The 21,192-nt window shown below is 46.3% G+C and overlaps 1 protein-coding gene across 1 annotated transcript in view; it reads right to left on the bottom strand.

Annotated features, from left to right (window-relative positions):
• Positions 1-21,192, bottom strand: part of LONP1 (lon peptidase 1, mitochondrial) — a 67,627-nt gene that overhangs the window by 40,188 nt on the left and 6,247 nt on the right. The window contains exons 2-7 of the mRNA XM_006262131.4: positions 5,336-5,424; positions 4,916-5,035; positions 3,026-3,257; positions 2,054-2,115; positions 1,390-1,519; positions 207-290 (exon numbers count right to left, since the gene is read on the bottom strand). Coding sequence (XP_006262193.4) covers positions 207-290; positions 1,390-1,519; positions 2,054-2,115; positions 3,026-3,257; positions 4,916-5,035; positions 5,336-5,424 — 717 coding nt within the window. The remainder of the gene's footprint in view (positions 1-206; positions 291-1,389; positions 1,520-2,053; positions 2,116-3,025; positions 3,258-4,915; positions 5,036-5,335; positions 5,425-21,192) is intronic.

The raw sequence follows: 21,192 nt of genomic DNA on the forward strand, positions 1-21,192 counted from the left end.
GCAGTGTTGATTTGATTCTTAAAAACAAAATGGAGAAATCTACTAAAGATTCAGAATTTGAGCCTGTATTACTGTAATAAACATTTTTTTCTTTTGAGAGTGTATGCCCACGTTACATAATTGTATGCTATTGATCCTCAGATATGAGTGATAAGCATGGTATCAACTTGAAAGAGGATATATGTGCCATCCTTTTAAAGTCTCACCTCTCGTCCAAGGCGTTGTTGAAGTTTGCTCAGCTCAAATTCTTTTTTCAGGAGAGAGAGGGCTTTATACAACCGTTTAGGAATCTGGAAAGAAGCAACATAAGTTTTCACACTGCACACACTACAGCTGCCACTTGGCAAAACAGCCTATGGCCCAAAATCAAAAGTAGTAAGGATTGTTGGATGGTGGTAGGTTCATAGAAGAAACTTGTGGAAACTTTTCAGCATCCAGTTCTGGGAAGATTGAGAAAATCTTCCTACTCACAGACTAGCAATATGTAGACTACTTTCCCATCAAATCATATGAAATAGAAGCCTCCTACATATTAGAATGCAAGTTACCTCTTTCTGGTTCCAATGTCATTCATCTAGAAATAACAAGATAAAGGTTTTAACTCTCAAGAGATTTATTAGGTAGGTAGCTTGTGTTGGTCTGAGACTAAAAGAAATGCAAAACTCTAGAACTCTTGGTTCAGAGATGATACCTTTTATTAGACCAACTAAGAAATCAGCCAATTTTGGATTTAAACTTCTTTGCTGAACAACAAGAAAGATTTCTATACCTCCCTGTCTTTTTGCTATCTGACACCACCAGAGAAGGAATCCTGCCTTATCTGCACATCAAAGAACAACTCTCATAGACCCAGAGGAACAGACTTCCACCTTCAGCTTCCTCTGTGCAAAAATGAAGTTTATTTTCTACCTATGGGGACTTTTTACCATCTTTAATTTTCTCTGAGCCTGAGGAAGGACGCGTGTGCCCAAAAGCTTGGTCTAATAAAAGGTATAATCTCTGAACCAAGAGTTCTACAGTTTTGCAACTCTCAAGAGATAATTTAGTGTTTGCCAAAAAGGGACAAGTTGTCAGTGATAAAGCCCTCCTGCACTGATCCTCCTCTCCCAATAGATACAAAAAGTAATTAAAATGAATCTTTTAGTGCCCTAATACCTAGCTTGGCTTTGTGTTGGATCACTAAATATTCTATGAAACATTCATATGTCATAAAATGCGTAGACTTGTTATTCAAATTTAATCCTTAGTAGACATACACACACACACACTCCATCGTCTCTTGAAGTCAACTCCTCTCCTTACATAATGCTCACATCCTCTGCACAGAGGACAATGTATCTGTTTGAAATAAAAATCTAAATTATATAAATGATTTAAGTTTCATCTTACATTAGTTTCCTCCAGGATGTCCTGCAATTCATGAGACTCTGCCCCTGTTAGCGCAGCTCCCATGTCACTCAGATAGATTGGGTTATCTACCACTCTTTGCCCTGCCTGCATCATCTGAAGCACAGACTCCCTGAAAAGATCAATCAGAATAAAAAATTAAAACGTTTTACACTAAGAGAATACTTACTTTAATTACTGGATGCCTTATAGGAAATAGAAGTTAGGAATCAATACTGATTAAGCTGAATTAGAAAAAAGGAGCCATCTGACTCTGAAATTCTGAGCTGAGATTCTTTTCTCCTGTCTAGTTGTAATATATTGAGGAACCAAATCTCCTTAGTTTACTAAATAAAGTGAGAAATTACTGGTGGCTAAAACCAGAGTTAATGCAGGGAGGATCTATGTAAGTGATTCACACCCAGTCCTACAGCTTAGTAAGGCTAACACTTTCATCCACTGGTCAAGTTACATTCTGGCCTAAATCCAATCAAACTTATGTACTTGGACCATTTGCCATGTTTTCAAAGTTGCTTTTCATCATCATCATTTTCAACAAATCAACCTGCAATTCTGAAGCAAATTTTATGATATGAAGGCCCAAAATGCCTGATCATGACTAAGAACTGCCGGAAGACAGACCTAGAATTGGGTAGGACATACATACCTATAGAGAGGGTTCAAGGCAATGATGTCCCGAATTGTTTTGACAATTTCTGCAGTAAGCGCCTATTAAACAACATAACAAGGTTTAAAAAATAAGAAGCTTTTGGAAAGAGCATAACTACTACACTAATAAAGCAGAGCTTGGATCATTCATATCTGGGTGATTTACAACCCACTTAATTCACAGTGGGTTGCTATATTATGAGAGCTGCATGGCTGGAGATTCTAAATTACCTCATGCAGCTGATTGACCCTTATTTCAGAGGTATTTTTTTTCCACAGCAAACAACTGAAGCATGTCAGTGGTCCTGCACAGTGGTTTGCTATGATTATGTACATGTCTGGCTAGTTCACAAGTCCTCATCTTTGTCAGATAGGATAATGATCTTAACCCTGCAAAGCATCAGGGTTAGTAGAACATTCCTCCCACACTGGAGCTCAGAATATCACGTGCTCTCACCCCCTTCCCTTGATAATGGATGCTCAGACTGAAGACTAGCCTGGAGTCCCATCTAATTTTAGCTACTGTTACTATGGATATTCTCTCTGCCCCACTGACTGTACTTGGATGAAAGGAGAGAGAGGCTATAAACTGGACTACACAGAACTCCAGACAGGTCCTTTAAAAAGAACCCTTGAAGAAAACTATGGTCAATTTTTTAGTCAGCCACCTTAGAACAACACTCCACAGGACACAGAATATTAATGAACACAGCACAATCCAAGTCAGTTACATAGGGACCTAAGACACTCTGAACTGACCTGTTGTTATCAGAAGAATTATTACAATGGGGTTATATGAAGATTATGACTAAGAAACATGCACTTTCCAACAGTCTCCAGTTGGAAGTTCTATAATTATATTATCCTTTCATTTTAACAAGACAGTCTGGATGTTTTCCTACTGGGAAACCTCAGGTTTGGATATACATTCTCACATCATTCACCTTCCTTACACAATTCTGTCACTCACTTTGACTTCTTCTGTGACCTGGAAATCTTCGTGAAGAACATTATCCACTTCTACCATAAGCACTTCTGGTGATGAGTGTGCTACAGGCTCGAGGACCAGCTCTGTAGTTTGGCCCTTCATATCAGACTCTTCAGTCTCTTTCTTAGAGCGCTTCGTCTTCTTTCTTGCTTTGTGCTTATTCTCAGTCTCATGTTCCTCAGGCTCAATCTCTAGTTGCTTATTTATACAAATTCTGAAGGCAAAGAAGAGATAGCTGTTAACAACTTTGCAAGCCAAGCACTGGTACACATGGCTGTAGCTCTAAAATGGGTAAAGGGAGAGTTGTTTTAAGTTGTTTGTTCACTATAACTAATGTGACAAAAAAGCCCGGGTTATATTTTGGTGAGATTCAGGTTTTACTCTTTTGAAAATACACTGAGACTAGCTGCTAGATAAAAATGGGATTTGCCAAACAAGCTCTAGAAAAATAAACTGAAGCATGAAAGAGTACGTTGGCTACTGATTTAGCTTCTGTAAATTCCTGCTCTACAAGAAAGTGGAATTAGTTTTTAAAACTTTTATTTTGAAGAACCTAACCCATTAAAGAAAGCAGATGCTTTATTTCTATGAGTACCTGTAAGAGATTCCATTATGCCCATGTTCACTCCATCATCACATAAGAGGAAAGAACAAATGAATGAACTTTCAGGAACGAACAATATATGAGTTACAATATAAGCTGTCTATTTCCTAAATTCCTCCAGACTACGGATGTAAATATTTTAAAAATTACCTGTTTAACCTCCTCTTATTATATTGCTTAAATGGTCCCACAGCAGAGGGGCAGGACAGTGTGGGGAGCCAGGGCCAAGGGTGATATGTGGGACTGCAATGAGTTCTGCTACCAGTTGGGACTGAAGACCGTGGCCACAGCAGGCGAGTGTGCAGGAGCAGGCAGTAGTATGGCAGGGTCTGGCAGGGTCCCTGGCTCGGTGTTTCCCACTGCCACGCCACTCCTTTCCCTGTCTGGATGCAGCCAGCAGCTGAGCCAGTGCCACACTCCTCCCACTTGGTTAAAGACTTGCCCTGGTACTGAGGCTCCTAGCAAAGGGGGCACTCAGCCCACAGATGGATGCCTTGTTCGCAATCCTGAGTGACACATCTGCCCGCCACACGACCCTGGCCTGGGAGAACAGACTCCAGGTGGGTCCTTGCCAAGTAGCAGCTGCTGGCATCTGGGGCTGGGCAAGAGAGAAGCACCTCCTGGGGCTCCAGGCACCTGTGGGCACCTGGGTACAGTGTGGCTGTCCTGGCAGGTAGAAGCCCCTCTGGGTGCTATGGGAGGGAGGGAGGGAGGGGGCCGGGGGCACCTGGCTTTGTGCATCCTGCCTCTGTGGTACCTGATGGCAGACCCACCACTGCGCTTGCTCCTATTTAAGCCCTGCTAGCTCCGCCATTCAACGTTGCCCAGCTCTGCTCCCCCAGGTTACCACTAGTTACATCCCTACTACAGCAGCCGCACGATGCTGCAGCCCAGATCCACACTGCCTCCTGGGCAGCCCCTTCCAAAGCTTCTCCCCCAACAGTGGACAGCACCAAAGCGAGGAGATAAATGGCAAACATTAAATGGTATACATATAATTACTGTTCAACCTTTTACATCCCTACTCCAGATTGAAACTTATCTGGCATTCATCTGAAGTACCACACATTTCTATGACCCTACAAATATATCTTCCTCATGAACTGCCTCCACCCCAACCAAGAAAAACCCAAGAGATCGCAACCCACAGCCTCTTTCTCTGAACACTGTACATATATTAGTGTATATAGAGTGACAACAGCTTAATGAATGTGCCTGTTCATGAAGAGTCTGGTAAAATATCTAAGTTGTGTAGAAGATGCTTTTACCTTCGATGCCCCATGACAATCATTCGCAGCTTGTCTCCAAGGTCCTGCATTTCATGGATCTGAACGAAAGTTCCTGTTTGGTAGATCTCATTCAGGTTTTCTACAACATCAGATTCATTGCTGATAAAAATATTTAAAAGTAAACATTCAGAATCTTGCTCAGACATATTTATTCTGGGACTCCTCACATTTCTTGTCTTTGAGGTCTGTTTGAAAGAAACTTAAATAATTCTGTGAACAAAGCAACTAGCACACAGACCTGATATTCATTTACATTTTGCAATTATGGCTTTTTCAAACCTTTCTGTTCTGTTTGTACCAATGTCACTTCTGGTTAACAATTTTGGGCCTCATCTTTTCTGATGCAGACAAGCCTAAGTAGTAGTGAGACTGTATACTTATAGAGAGACGGATACTTACTTGTCATCTTTCTTTAGAAAGACACCAGCATAAGGCTGAGCAAGGCGAACCTTCCTCCTCAGTAGTTCAACCAGCTTCTTATTTTTTACCTAAGATGGAAATGAGATTTTACGTCAATATTCAGAGACAGAGCTCTGAAAAGCTTTCAGCTCCCACCACATAAGTAGGATAGGCTTTTGTTTAAAGTCTAGGAAATTTATTCCAGGCTCCATTCTCAACTTTGTCAAAGATGTATGCCCTTTAGGAAGTTACCCCCCTCTTTTCCTCACCACAGGAACAAACATTTAAGCAGTTTGTGAACTTCTCTTTGTCCTGTCTACACAATTGTCACTTTGAACAACTGTTGAACAAATCTCTTATTGTAATGCTCATGCATAGCAAAAGCTGTGAATCTACTACAGGCAAGAAGCTTTGGGTTGATTTGATAAGTCCTTGGTTTTGCTTTCCCACTACTATTGTATTCGTCACTTCTCACTACGTTGTGTTGCTATTGATACTGCTGTACAAAATTTGTGAACTTTTATGCAGGACTACACAGCCAGCAAAAAATAAGGATGTTCTTCAGAGATATCATTTCAGACAAGTCAAGGCCAAAATTCCATCCCTGCTTGTAAATGGCACTGAACTGTTAAAGGCAAATAAATATTTGTTATGGAAGCATAAAGAGATTTCAACCACCCTCCATGCTATTCAACTTTCAAGTCCTTTGGAATGGCAAAGGAAAAAACAAGTTAATTAAGCTGCCAGAAAGGGATTCCCATAAGGAATTGTGCTAACAATATTACTTGATATAAATGTGACCATTGGACACAAATCCATGAGATAAATATAAATTGTCATATATTTTTCTAACAACATTACTGTACATAATCTAAATTGTGCATCCTGCAAGAAGACACATAAGAAGCTTCAAGTGTAGACCACTTGACATTTTATACCACATATGATTCTTGTGGCCTTTTCTCTAAGCCAATATAATGTCTCCACTGTTTGCAACAGGCCTTTGAAATTAGACATGAAAAAAGCCCTGGAGCCATAGAATTGCTTTTCTTTAGTCCCTTGAAATTCTGTGCAGATTTGCCCAAGTTTTATAAAGTTATTATTTTCCTTTGGTTGCTTGAGCAATCAGCAAAAATGTTGGCAGCTCGCCAAAACAACTACAATGCTGACTGCACATCACCACAGCAGCAGAAGCAAACGCTGCACTGGGGAATCACAGGAACAGGCAGACTCTTGGGTTGCATGTGGAAGAATATTTGCCTGGCATTTACTGAGAGCCTACTCACTGACCATAGCACCCCAACAGTCAGTCAAGTTCTCCCTTTCCCCCTACATTTATCTGAGGAATAAGTATTTTCCTACTGCCAACTAAAGCAGTCTTATAATTCACCTAGTCCTGCAGTTCACCTAGTATCAATCTGCTTTAGTGCTAAAAATTCAAACGCTGTTTATACTACATAATGGGGGTTCACTTACAGCTGAATCATTAGACAATATGTTTTACTCTTTTTTCTTTAAATAGGGAACATTTCAGAAGTTAAGTTCCTTCTAACATACTTGCATTATAAAGCCAAACAACAGAAACTTAAAAAGACACCATTGTTTATACTACTTTCATTCTGCTCCCTTGCCCACATGTAGTACAGTAAAATCATTATTTCTGACCAGACTCCTAACCTACCTCACCCAGCATGCAGGACAGACTGTAACTTAAGTGCTGTCTAGTGAATTATACAGTTCACAGAAGCCCTGTATTATCTGATCTCGACATTTAGATCAAAGAACAAAGATAAGGGACACAAGCAGAGAAGCTAGGTGAAGGTTAAGGCCAAAAAACATGTCTTATATGGCATTCACCTTTCCTGGCTCTATCACAGAGTACTTATGTGAGGTTGGGCAAGTCACTCACAAAAACTTTTTGTTAAGTGTTTACTAACAGATGCTTCTCATTGTTGGGTGCCCAATTTTAGACCTAGGGATCTTATTTATGGAAGAAATGAGGGTTCCCAGGTGCGACTGGAACTATCTGAATTATGACTAAGATATGAGGGTACACCATTAATGCTCATGATTAAGAGACTATTGAACAGCTGCCTTGTTCCCAAAGCACTATTCATTTTGTGTACTAAAGAGCAGTTTACATGAACCCCCCCCCCAGTATTATCTGATTATGTCTAGATACTATAAGAGGCTGAAGGAGTGTTGTTAGAACATAGACTTCTCATGCTTTTGAAATTTCCAAATGCTTGACTTTGAAATTATTTATCAGAATTATTCTTAAAAGTGGTTGTTTTGCATATGGGCTTTATGTTTGGAAAAGAATGAGAGGTTACATTGTTCTGATCCTTGCTATCTGTATTTAACAAAAATCTATTCAAAGGATCATATGAAAGTGGCCTGGAAGGGACCTCATAAGGTCATCTAATCCAACTGAAGGGAAGACCATCTCCAACTAAATCATCCCAGCCAAGTGTCTGTCCAACCTGTTCTTGAAAATTTCCAGAAATGGATATTCCATAGCTTCTCAAGGCAGCCTGTTCTAATGCTTGACCACCCTCATAGTCAGAAAGATCTTCCTAATCTTCAACCTAAATTTCCTCTCCAGAAGCTTGCAGTCATTGCTCCTAGTCCTGTTCCCTATGGCCACAGAAAAAAGCTCACCTCCAACATCTATGTAATCATCCTTCAAGTATTTGAAGACAGTTATCAAATCCACTCCCCAAAGTCCTCTCTTTCTATCTCTGGCTTCCTACAGATCAATGCATGGCTGCACAGATGGTGTTGCCAGCAGGGCTTTGGCTTCTTCTACTATGGGATGTTTTTCCAAGAAGAAGGATTGCTAGGAAGAAATGAGATCCCCCTGACAGAGGGAAGAGCATGTTCTCAGACAGGCTCGCTTACCTAGTGAGGAGGGCTTCAAACTAGGTTCACTGGGGGATGGATACTAATGCCTTGAGGTAAGTGGGGAAGTGAGTGACTTGGAGGAAGCACAAGCAGGAGGGGGCAACACAAGAGGCCTCATTCTTCTTGAGAAAGTAGGGCAATTGGCTAGTTTCCTTAGGTACACAAATACAACAGCCTGAGAAATAAGCACAAACTTTTCGGGTAAGATAGGCAAGGAAGAAGAGGAGAAGGAGTTGCACTTTATATAAAAGAGCAGTATAATCGCTCAGAGCTCCAATATGAACCTGGAGACAGGCCTGTTGAAAATCTCTGGGTTAGGGTCAGAGGGAAGAGCACCAAGGGTTATAGTGGTGGGGGTCTGCTATAGACCACTAAACCAGGAGGATGAGGTAAATGAGGTTTTCTTCAGACAACTAGTGGAAGTTTCCTGATCACAGGCCCTGGCTCTCATGAGGGACTTCAATCACCCTGACAACTGCTGGGAGGGCAATACAGCAGTGCACAGACAATCCAGGAAATGTTTGGAAAGTGCTGGGGACAACTTCCTGGTGCAGGTGTTGGAGAGGTCAACTAGGGGCCATGCTCTTCTAGACCTGTTGCTCACAAACAAGGAAGCAAGGCTCACGAACAAGGTGGGGGGTGTAGTAGTGGATGGCAACTTTGGCAGCAACTACCAAGAGATGATTGAGTTTAGGATCTTGGGGAAAGGAAGGAAGGAAGGACAGCAGCAGAGTAAGGACCCTGGACTTCAGAAAATCAGTTTTTTTACTCACACAGGGAACTGATGGGCAGGATCCCCTCCCTGCAAGACCAGTCTAAGGGGGAAAGGAGTCCAGGACAGATGGTCATATTTTAAAGAAACCTTACTGAGGGTGCAGAAACAAACTGTCCTGATGTGCAGGAAAACTAGAAACTATGCCAGAACACCAGTTTTGCTTACCAGGGAACTCTTCAGTGAGATAGAATACAAAAAGGAAGCTGACTAGAAGTGGAAATTAGGGCAAACAAGGGAGGAGTACAAGAGTATTGCTCATGCATGTAGGAATGAAATCAGGAAGACCAAAGCGCACTTGGAGTTGGAACTAGCAAGAGACAGTAAACGTAACAAGAAGGGTTTCTATAAGTATGTTAGCAAAAGAAGATCAGGGAAAGTGTATGTCCCTTATTGAATGTGGGAAGCAACCTAGTGATAGATGATGAAAAAATGGCAGAAGTACTCAGTGCCCTTTTCACCTCACTCTTCACAGGCAAGATCAGCTCCCAGACTACTGCACCTGGCAGCACTGTTTGGGGAGCAGATGAGCAGCCAACAATTGTGAAAGAACAGGTTAGGGATTATTTAGAAAAACTGAAGTGTACAAGTCCATGGGGCTAAATGGGATACATCCAAGGTTGCTGAGGGAGTTGGCCCATGTGACTGCAGAGCCGCTGGTCATTATCTTGGAAAACTTGTAGTGGTTGAGAGAAGTCCCAGATGATTGGAAAAGGGTAAATACAGCATCCATCTTTAAGAAAGATTCATAGATGTAGGGTCGGAAGGGACCTTGCAGATCTTCTAGTCTGACCCCCTGCCCTGGGGAGGAGAGAAAACTGGGCTCAAATGACCCCAGCCAGGTAATTGTCAAGCCTCCTCTTGAACACCCCCACGGTAGAAGCCAGCACCACTTCCCTTGGAAGTTGGTTCCAGATCCTAGCTGCCCTGACTGTGAAGTAGTGCCTTTTAATGTCTAGCCTAAACCTACTCTCTAACAATTTATGACCGTTATTCCTTGTTACTCCGTGTGGCACTTGGGGAAACAAGGTCTCTCCCATTCCCTGCTGGTCCCCCCTAGTAAGTTTATAGGCAGCCACCAGGTCCCCTCTCAGCCTTCTCTTGTGAAGGCTGAACAGGTTCAGGTCCCGTAGCCTCCGCTTGTAGGGCCTGCCTTGCTGCCCCCTGATCATGCAGGTGGCCCTCCTTTGGACCCTCTCAAAGCTGTCCACATCTCTCCTGAACTGCGCCACCCAGAACTGGACCCAGTACTCTCAACTGCAGCTTGACCAGTGTTGCATAGAGGGGGAAGATCACCTCCTTGTGATGCATCTGTGGATGCACGATATGTGGTTAGCCCTACTGACCGTGTCCTTGCATTGGCGGCCCATGCTCATCTTGGAATCGATAATGACTCCAAGATCTCTTTCTGTCACTGTGCATTCGAGAAGAGAGTTCCCCAGCCTATAGGCATGCTGCTGGTTCTTACTGCCCAAGTGCAGCACCCTGCACTTGTCAATATTGAATCCCATTCTAGTCTCATTTGCCCACCCCTGTAACCTGTCCAGGTCCAGTTGTATCTTGTCCCTCCCTTTCAGCATGCCCATCTCACCCCAAATCTTGGTGTCATCCGCAAATTTAAACAGGGGTTTATAGACAAGGGGGTGGGATATAGCCTGAACTTATCCACAAGGGCATTTGTTGTCATTGCAAAGGCCTCATTGGTATAGTTTTGAGGCACAGTGACCCTGTCCAGTTAAAAAATGGTTGAGAAGTGCCCAATAATAGTGTGGCCAGTTAAATCCTGGTTGACTGACTGTAGAGTCAGAGATGATGTGGCGATCGATTGGTGCTTGTATTGACCATTTTTCATGCTGCTAAGTAAGGAAAAGTCAAAGGGTTTCAAAAGGGTGGACCTGGACATCTTGAGGGAGGCTGAGCTATTGGTGGGTGGAGTATGTCCCAATGCACTGAGAACAAAGGATTATCATAGAGTCTAGCTAGTGAGCTTACCTCAGCATTTATGCAGGGGAGATGAGGGGGAGCAATGTTACTGAGGACTGCTGACCATAGGAGTGGAATGGGGAGCAATGTGCCTGACAAAAACACATGGTAACATGCAGTTGGGTGTCCATTAGTTTACTGTGCGATGAACCAACCTATACAGGGGCACAATATTCTGCAACTGAATAACATGATGCAAGAGAGATGAATGTAGCATTGAGGCATTGGCACCCCACGTGGAGCCTGCAAGTTTGGCAAGTAGGTCGTTCCTCGTTTGATTTTTAAAGCAGTTTTCTGGAGATGCGATTTATAAGTTAAAGCCGGGTCAAGGATGACTCCAAGATAAACTGAGTGACTTTCAAATTTGACAGACTGACCATTTAAGGTAATAGTGAGTTCACGATTAGCTCTGGCATTATCTAGATGGAAAACACTTGAGAGAGTCTTTAAGATAGTTGGTTTGAGGTGCCATTTTAGGCAGTACTCGAACATCAGTCTTATGTCTACATTAGGTGTGAGTTCCACATTTAAAAAGTCATGAGCTTGGGCAGCAAATAGAGGTATACTGACATAAGGTACATAATGGATTGGCACTGATAAAAGGGAAATTTACATAATCGGCTATTGGCTTTTTTTGGCCATTGTAGTCAATAATGTTCTCTGATAAATGTAATTAATTTTGCCTTCTGGCCGGGACCCCTGCATGCCTGTGTTCCCTCTTGCCCATGGGGCCGGGACCCCATGACACTTAGGTTCCCCCAGGAAATGGTGGGTTTCCCTTTTCAGGTGGGCAGCATTCTAGCCTGTAAGGGGTCCTATTTAGGGCTGCCAGGAGCAAGACGCAGGGGGGGCACTTTGCGCATGTACATGGCTGCACGCATGCATGCGGCCAGGAAAACAGCCAAGCAGCATGGAGAGCAACTTCCTGCAAGTAAGTTTATGGAGGGGACGGGGAATGGGGGGGGCGGGGGGGGGTAAGGCAGATCGAGGTCCCCATAGTGAGGGAGGGACTGGGTCCGGGGGCACCACCCAGCCAGAGTGGTGCATGGGACCTGGGGCCAGGGTGGGGAGCAGGACAGAGGCACTAAAGAAGGGTGGCTCCCCACCACTGCACGCACCCCCCAGATTTGTGCACAGGGTAGATGCAGGCTACCTAGTGTGGACTCGGGTCTCTCTGTTGCACTGCCTTTCCCTCAGGAGCCTCGCGCTGGCTGCATGTCCCCTGCCTGCCCAGCGGTAGTGGGGGCTGCAAGTTGTGACCCCCGCTGCTGGACAGGCAGGGGGTGCATGGCTGGTGCAGGGAACCTGAAGCAAAGACAGCAGAGCAGAGAGCCCCGAGCCCACAGAGTACAGCCTTCATCCGCCCTCACCCCACTCTGCTCTGCCCTGCTTAAAAGCATCCCTGAACTTAAAAATGTTGGCAACAGAACTTGAACTTAAGTTCATTCAATAAGCTTTAGTTCATGAGTCCCTGCTGCCATTTTGAAGTGCCAGGGTGCTGATACATGGGATGCCAGAGGCTCCTGGAATACACAAAAAAAAGCTTCATTTATGTCAGAACATTTTAAAGTACTGGCATAAATAAACTTTTTTGTTTGGTAGATACCAGCATCCTCCAGTGTCACATGTAATCAAATCGGTATCAGATCAGTATCAGCCGGTATGACTGGTTAATAATCAGCTATGGGTATCGGCCAAGAAAATCTTTAATCGGTGCACCTGTAATAGCAAAGGCACTGACTGTTATCAGTGTAAACAAATTTTCATGAGACGGTTGCAGGCAGGTCATTAATATACAGACTGAAAAGAAGAAGGACCAATACTGATCCCTGAGGGAGGTCATTGGCTTGATGTCTCCAAGAGCTAGTCTGGGTAGCCAGTTGGACTCTAAAGCATAAAACATATAGTAACATAACAGTTCAACTAGACAAGTGGCCTGAAATGGCAGAATTCCTGACATTTTCACCAGATGACTAAATGCCAGACAGTGTCATATGCTGTTGTTAAATCAAGGAAGACAACACCAGTCTTCAAGTTTTTCTGAAAGCCATTTTCAATGAAGGTGGTTAAAGCTAAAACTTGATCATAAGTGCTCCGGCCACAGTGGAATCTGTCTTGATCTGGCCTTAGGGAAGAATCAATTTCTGGAGACATACATTGTAGAATTAGTCACTCAAGTGTCTTGTAGCAGCCACTCAGGAGGGAGATTGGTCAGTGGCTTGCTGCTGATTGTGGGTCTTTGCCAAGTTTGGGTAGCTCAATGATTTTTGCTCAGCTTCATGCTGATGGAATTCATCCTTTATGCACAATACATTTGAAAAAGTGTAGAAGTCAATTGTGAGCTTGAGGACCAAGATGTTTCAGAAACTCTAGGTGCATGTTGTCATGGCTAACTGCAGTACTAGATTTTAAATTTGCACAGCACAGAGTTGGTAAAAAGACTTGTGGAGGATCTTGGTTCTGAATATTTTGATGGAAATTATGCCATTCTTCACATATTTCCTCAAAATCTTTGTTATTATAGGCGGGTTCTTGCCACTTGTAAAAGGTGGGTGGCAGTAGCATTGGCTGACACAGACGGTCAAGTTTGGGCTGAGGGATGTTGAGATGCTCCCAGGCAGCAAATGAGGCCCCAGCTCCTCTGACTGGAGCAACAGAAATTAAGTTGTGAAGTTGAGTCCTCCCAGCATTTCCAATGAGTGATTCAAGCAAGTGGTCTGGGATATCTGGACTGCCAGATTTTTCATACTCATCTAATAGAGCAGCACACTCTCCATCCAAGCAAGGAGTGGACAGGGAGAGAAATCCTCTGGGAACAGAGGATTGTGCCACTTTATAGAGGGCACCACAGAAACCTTTAACAGGCTACATCAACCGAGCTATTCTGCCACGGAATGGTAACAATGGATCATTCATTTTCCATGAAGAGAGACCAACTGGCTTTCCTGAAGTTCCATGTAGGTTTTCTTATACATTTAATGACCAGGAGTTGCAGGTCAATGTGGATGAGTGATGGACAGTGTCAGCTTTGCAGAAAGTCATTGAGAACAATGCAAGATGCTGGTTGTGGGTGGCTGTTGACTGATGTAACCCAACATATGTAGAGTGGCTCACCACAATTTGAAGAAGAGTCAGTGCTGAGGGGGGGCTGAGCACAAAAGACACTAGCACATATCTTATTCAGAAGGGCTGTACTAATCTATCCTTGTGGTAGGTTCCTATCAGCACTTTGGCCTTTGGCTAAGATCAAGAGATCAGCTGAGAGCCTGATCAATGCCTTAAGGACAAAGAAAGGCTGAAGAAGTGCTGGGATGGCAGGAGTGGAGGAGGCAAACCCAAAGCCCAAAAAATGACATAACCAGAAGATGGAAAGATTAATGAAGAGTGGAAACAAAGGTCCAAAGACAGAGGGAGTGTAAATAAAGGTAGAAAAGTGGAGAGAAAAGACGACAGCAAAGATGCAGGGAGGAACAAGAGCAGGGACAGCAACAGAGACAGCAGCAAAGAAGGTGGCAGTGAGATAGACTAGGTCAAAAAGGATGAAAGGAGCAGAAGACAAGAGAGTGGAAGCAGCTAGAGAAGGAACATCAAGAGTGGGATGAAAGGTCATCCCCACCAGGAGTGGCACTGCAGCAAAATATAGGACAGACACTGCAAGATGTCAGTCCAGACTGGAAACTGTGGATAAGGGCAACATTAATAGGTGATGCGGTACAGAAGAGATCAACAATGAACAGATATGATTTTGTGGAGGGTACTGTTCAAGATAATGGGGGGTATGCAGAACATCTCACCAGCATGAGTCCTTTCCCCAACCAAAAGAAATGGCAACTGACTTAGTATAACAAAGAAAGGTATGACACATTTTGTGAGAAATACGCAGAAGAATGGTGGAGGGAAGAATTAAAAGGGTTAAAGTTTGTAGAAGCAGAACAGTCAAGGAAAAGAGTGATTATTGTTCAAATATATATGTATATATTAGAGGCAGAAGACATAGAAAGATATCAGGAAAAATATTCACAATGAATTCTGTGGGTAGAGAAAGCTAGGGACAAATATGGCATTTGGACAGGGTCTTGGAGGGCTCAAGCAGTGTTAAAACCAAATGAGTGGAGCCCAAGTGGGGTATAGCACCTCCCATCAGTGGTCAGAATAGGGCCAGATTGGGGTTTTATAAAACGAAGCAATTTAGCAGATATGTGAAGGAAGTAGAGGTGCACTGATACATTGGTCCATCTCGTATTAGCACCAAGAAAAAGAAAATTGACATTATCAGCAGTTGGCTTTTTTTGGCTGATAATGGTGCTGATAAATGCTGCGTCCATGGGTGTAGCTGCAGCATGCACACGGCCATGACTGTAGTCCGGCAGCATAGAGAGCAGCATCCAGCTGGTAAGTCTGTTAGAGGGCAAGGGGCGTTTGCGGGGGGAGGGGGGCCCACAGAGATGGAGGGAGTGGAGCAGGGGCTTCACAGCCGGGGTGGGGCATGAGACAGAGCCGCAGCTTGTCCAGGGGGCGGTGTCACAGGCGGAGTCCTACAGGAGGGCTGTGATCTCCTTAAGGTCCCTTCCCGTGCCAAGCTGGCCCAAGGGCATCCTCGGTTTCTTGCCCGCCACATCTTTGATGTTAAAATATGTTAGGGAGGCTGCCTTTTATGCCCTCTTGGTCACTTCTCGTTGTAGTCTCTGCCTGTGGACTCCCAGACCCCTTGTAGGTCCTGCTCTACAAAGGGGAGCTTTTGGGGCACCCTAGCCTTCGGGGCTATGTGTGGCTCCTACCACCCCAATACCACGCCCCAAGCCTCGCTGATGTACTGGACATTATTCTGTCGCTTTCTCTGGTGTTCACGCCCTCTCTGGCACTCAGGCTCTCCTCAGCCCTGTCTCTCTCTCTCTCCGTGCCCCCACTGGCACTTGGGCTCTCCTCTCTGTAACGCGGCCCTCTCACAGGGCCTCCTCTGTGCAGCCACCCCCCTCCCGGGGCTCCTCTGTGCAGCCACCCCCCTCCCGGGGCTCACCGCAACGCTGCCCCCTTCTCCGGGGCTCACCACGCCCGCACTGGGGCTTCTCCGCAACGCCCCCTTCTCTAGGGCCTGTCAACCGCCCCTCTCTGGGGCTGGAGTCTATGTATCCCAAATACCGCGCCCTTGCTGGCACTGGGGTCCTCACACTTCACTGCGAGTCCCCTATGAGGCCTCCTCCAACCCCTAATAGCATTAACCAAACCACCGGTGATAAACCAACAGCAACACAAAATGCTAGCCCTCCAGCTATAACTCAGACTGAAGCTGTTAGGCCATAACAACATTCACTCCTACCAGAGACCCTTTATCTCTCAGCAAAGTTAGATACTGCTCCTGGGTCAGGCTTCTCTTCTCTCCTATGGCAGAGAGCTCCTTCTTCTTTGGCTGCTGGCCAGGAACTGCCAGCCTGGCCTCAGCTCCTGGGCTTCATAAGGGCCAGGCCCTGCCCCTTCCAGTCAGCTGACCTTCCCTGGTTGCCCTGGCAACCCACAGCTGGGCTCCTTATTCCCTCACTGCTAGGGTCCCTTCCCTAGCAGTTTCTCTTCTTTAGGAGAAGGGCACCTCAGTGCTCTGTGACAGGCGGCTTCCACTGTTGCACGCACTCCTGGGGGAGGCATGTGCTTTCCTGAATCTGCGCACATGGCAATTGTGGACTGCCGCTGTGGGCTGAGGCAGCAACAGGCTTTTCCCAGCGGGGGGTGGGAGTGGGGGGGGGTGAGTGTGTGTGTGTGAGAGAGTGTGTGAGAGAGTGTGTGTGGCGGGGCAGGGCTACAGCCAACCCAAAATCGGCTGTAGCCCCCCTCCCAGCACCACTGCCACCTGGCCCAAGCTCAGCCCTGGCCCAGTCCCGTACTGCCCCTGGTCCCAGCTGACAGTGGCAGCCCGCCCTTACCCCACACACAGATCCAGGGGGTACACAGCCCCCCTTCCTGCTCCTGGGGTGCGCGGAGCAGTGGGAGTCGCCCCCCTCCCCACCCCGAAAATGAACTCCTCGTGGCTCAGTCCCATGCCCTCACCTGGCTGTGCAGCGCCTGCCCTGGCCCCAGTCCCACTCCCTTCCTCACTGCAGGGGCCTCGATCTGCGTCCCCCCCATGCCCCTTCCCCCAAACAGACTTACCAGCCAGATGCTGCTCTGCAAGCTGCCAGGCTTACGTATCAGCAATGGGATCAGTATCAGCCTATATAGCTCATTAATAATTAGTCCTCAGTGTCAGCCCAAAAAATCTTTATTGGTGCATCCCTAGAAGTAAGGACACCTGGCTGTATAACTGTCCCCTCATAGCATGTTACAGTAGTGAAGGGATGGGGCACAGAGCAGCAAGTGCCAGGAGTTCATAAAATGCATTGTTTTGAGGCAGGGGAGGGAGGGACACTTGTATCATAGGTGCCCAATCGCTTTTGCAACCAGGGTCAGATCCCCCCAAGGAATCGCAGGAATAGGAAAGGGGCAGTGAGGAAGAGCAGGGGGGAGAGACCAAGACAGAAATGACAGAGGAGACTCCACTGGTGGGGGAGGAATGGAGATGGAGAGAAGTGGAATCTCTGTAAGAGAAGCTGCACAAGACAACTGGAGACAAAATGGAAGGGGAGGAGGGCACAGCAAACAAAAGATCAAAAGACACGCAGGGGAAGAAACCCAGCAGACAACAGAAGTGGAGATGAAGCAAGGTGAAGAACCAAAGAAACAGGCAGGGAAAAGGAAGAAAGGGCAAGGAAAGAAAGCCAGGGGAAAAAAAACAACAAACCTGATAAAGAGGAAGGCAAGTCAGAGCTGGAAAGAAGCTTCCTGCCATTAAATCCCCTGGGCTCTAGCCCCAAACAGAGAGCAGGGGATAGGAAGCAGTGGGGAGATGGGAAAACAGAAGCTTACTGAATACAAAAGCAATCACGCAGCTTGCAAGAGCAATAGGCATGCAAAGGGACTGGGGGAAGGTGGGGGGGAAGCAGAGTTGACCACAACAAGCAGCACCACAGATGACCCTTAAAGAGACCGGGGCACTCAGTTTAACATAAGCACAACTACACTGATAATTGCTTCAATTAATGGCAGGCATGTCTTAATGTGGCAAAGCACTTTTGGGGTCTGTCACTTTAAGGCTGACAGCAGGTAGCTGCAAGCCAGCCCTGATGAAGCGGCCATTTTAGACCCAGGCCCACAGGGCTAAGGCAGCAGTCTGCTGCAAGCAGCTGGGGAGCATCAACACCAGGCTGAGCTGCTGCTCACAACACCTTGGAGGTAAGGGAGGAACTACAGCATGGTAGGAGGTTCCTAGGGACCCAGTGGGATCCCAAGCCCCAGGGAAAAGGTGGTAAGCCTAAAGAGAACAAGACCCAGCCTGGGAAGGGGCTTTCTGTTTGTGGGCCTACACAGGGGCTAGGGCCCCTGATTTAGAACAGGCAGGCGTGAGGCCTGGGGCTCAGATGAGCCCAGTTGAGATTAGCAGGCGACACTGGGCGGACCGCCCTACTGTGACAGGGAGCATACTTGGGGCTGGGTCTCACGTCGGCCCACCTGCCAGTCTAAGTAGGGCAACCTGTCCAGTCTCGCCTGAAACAAGTTGTTATTCCCAAAACTGGTATAAATTGTGGGAGGCTGCTCATTTTAATGGCCCGATGCCAGGGGTACTGGCCGCGGCTCCATACAGTCCCTACACCATGGCCCATGCCTCACAGATGGCATCCTTGAGTTGCTCTTTGCTCGTGGCCAGGCCAAACTCAGCCAAACATTTATTCCCCTTCCTCCCCTACCCCCTCAGCCTTTCACCCACTGACTCTTCAATTTACATTTTCACTGACTGCCTGTCTTGCATGCATACCAGCCTCTGGCTTCTTTACTATTCATTCCATCCAGGAAAAGCACACACCAACTGCAGATGCTTCCTCAGCCTGACAAAGGGTATTTATATCTGAAAGCTTGCAAAGAAGAATTTTTCCAGATATCCAAGTTGGTCTAATAAACGATATCAGATTTACCCCAAGAACCTTGTCTGCCTGAGGGAAATGTGTGTGTTCTTCTGGAATGCCAAGAGAGAGAGGTTGGCTAGAGCTGAATTGTACAAAGCAAAAGAAATGGGGGTTGGAGGGCTGCCAGACTTGGTATTGTTCATCTATGCAAACTACGTAAGCTCAATATGCAAGGTGCTAATGGAGGGAGAGGGGAAAGCAACGTGTATCACCCAATTTCACATAGCTGCAATTTTGAGGAAACGGAGTAAATCAGACAGCTCTGAAGAGTCTACGAGCATAGCAAACACCAGATTTATTACATTATGTCCAGGACAGGTTTCATGAAGAGGTGGGGCTGGAGGCTGTGAAAGATGATAAGAAAAGGATGAAAGTGGTAAGGATGGCACTGGTGAGAAGTTTCACAGAAGGACAAGTGAGAAAAGGGTGAGGAGCAGTTGTGGGTAAACAACTAAAAAGGTGGATCAGTGATTTGGATAAAGGTGTTGAAAGCACTCTGTCCAAATTCGCAGATGCCACCAAACCATGAGGTATAGTAAATCTGATATCAGTCAGCCAGGTCTGACTGCTTACGTAGGCTCCTAGCTGAGATATAAGACCTCCACCTAACCCAGGAGGTGCACAGCCCCACCAGGGGAGATGCCCTGTTGGATCTGGTCCTGGCCACAGACAACCTGGTGAGGGGTCTGTGGGTGCTCAACCACCTGGAAGACGGTGATCATCGCCTGCTGGAATTCACCATCCAGCGCAAGGTGGCGAAGGCCTGCAGCAAGGCAGCAGCCCTGGACTTCAGGAGGGCAGATTTCAATGAGGTAAGGAGATCAGTTGGGGGAGACACTGAGGTCCCGGAGGGGAGGGGAGGGGAGTTGGGTGTCCAAGAAGAGTGGTCGTTCCTTAAGGAGACAATCCTCCAAGCCCAAAGGGAAGTAATCCCAACACGGATCAAAGGGGCAAGAGGGCGCAAAAGCCCCCATGGCTCGCCAAAAGCATCCGGGAACGTCTTCTAGCTAAAAAGGAGGTGTACACCCAATGGAAGGGAGGGGCCATCACCAGGGAGGACTATACCTCTGTTGCTCGGGGCTGTAGGAGGGCGGTCAGGAAGGCCAAGGCGGAGATGGAACTGAGACTAGCTACCCGGATTAAGGACAAGAAGAAATCCTTTTTTAAATACATAGGAAGTAAAAAGAAGGTACCAGGTAACGTGGGGCCTCTGCAGGACACGCTAGGAAATCTGGTTGTCACACCAGACAGCAAAGCTAACCTATTTAACAATTTATTTGCCTCATTTTTCTGAGCAGGAACCAGGTCATCCCCCGCACCGGGACCCCTGTAGGCCCCAGGGGAGGCGCACCCAGGCCTAGCGTCAGAGAGGACCTAGTCACAGAACTTCTGGAAGGACTGGACGTATTTAAATCAGCAGGTCCTGATGATCTCCACCCCACAGTGCTGAGGGGATTAGCAGAGGTCATTGCGGGACCCCTGGCACAGCTTTATGAGCACTCATGGTGCTCTGGCATTGTGCCAGAGGACTGGAATAGGGCCAATGTGGTTCCCATTTTCAAAAAAATGAGGAAGGAGGACCCAGGAAACTATAGGCTAGTTAGTCTTACCTCGGTCCTGGGTAAGCTTTTTGAGAGAATTATCCTGGCACATGTCCGCAAGGGGCCAGCACGGGAGATTATGCTTAGGGGCAACCAACACAGGTTCATCAGAGGCAGGTCCAGTCAGACCAACCTGGTGGCCTTCTATGACCAGGTCACAAAATCCTTAGACGCAGGTGTTGCGGTAGATATAGGCTTTCTGGACTTTAGGAAGGCCTTCAACACTGTCTCCCACCTCATTCTCATTAAAAAACTAGGAGACCGTGGCGTCGATACCGACACAGTCAGATGGGTCACTAATTGGCTGGAGGGCCACACCCAGAGAGCAGTCGGGGATGGGTCACTTTCGACCTAGAGGGATGTGGGCAGTGGGGTTCCGCAGGGCTCAGTCCTCGGGCCCACACTTTTTAACATTTTCATCAGCGACTTGGACGAGGGGGTAAAAAGCACCCTGTTCAAATTCGCAGATGACACTTAGATGTGGGGAGAAGTGGGTACGCTAGAAGAGAGGAATAGGCTGCAATTGGATCTGGACAGATTACAGGGGTGGGCAGATAAGAACAAGATGGGTTTCAACACTGACAAGTGCAAGGTACTACACCTGGGGAG

Source organism: Alligator mississippiensis, chromosome 16 (assembly GCF_030867095.1).
Source record: "Alligator mississippiensis isolate rAllMis1 chromosome 16, rAllMis1, whole genome shotgun sequence".
NCBI lineage: Eukaryota > Metazoa > Chordata > Crocodylia > Alligatoridae > Alligator > Alligator mississippiensis.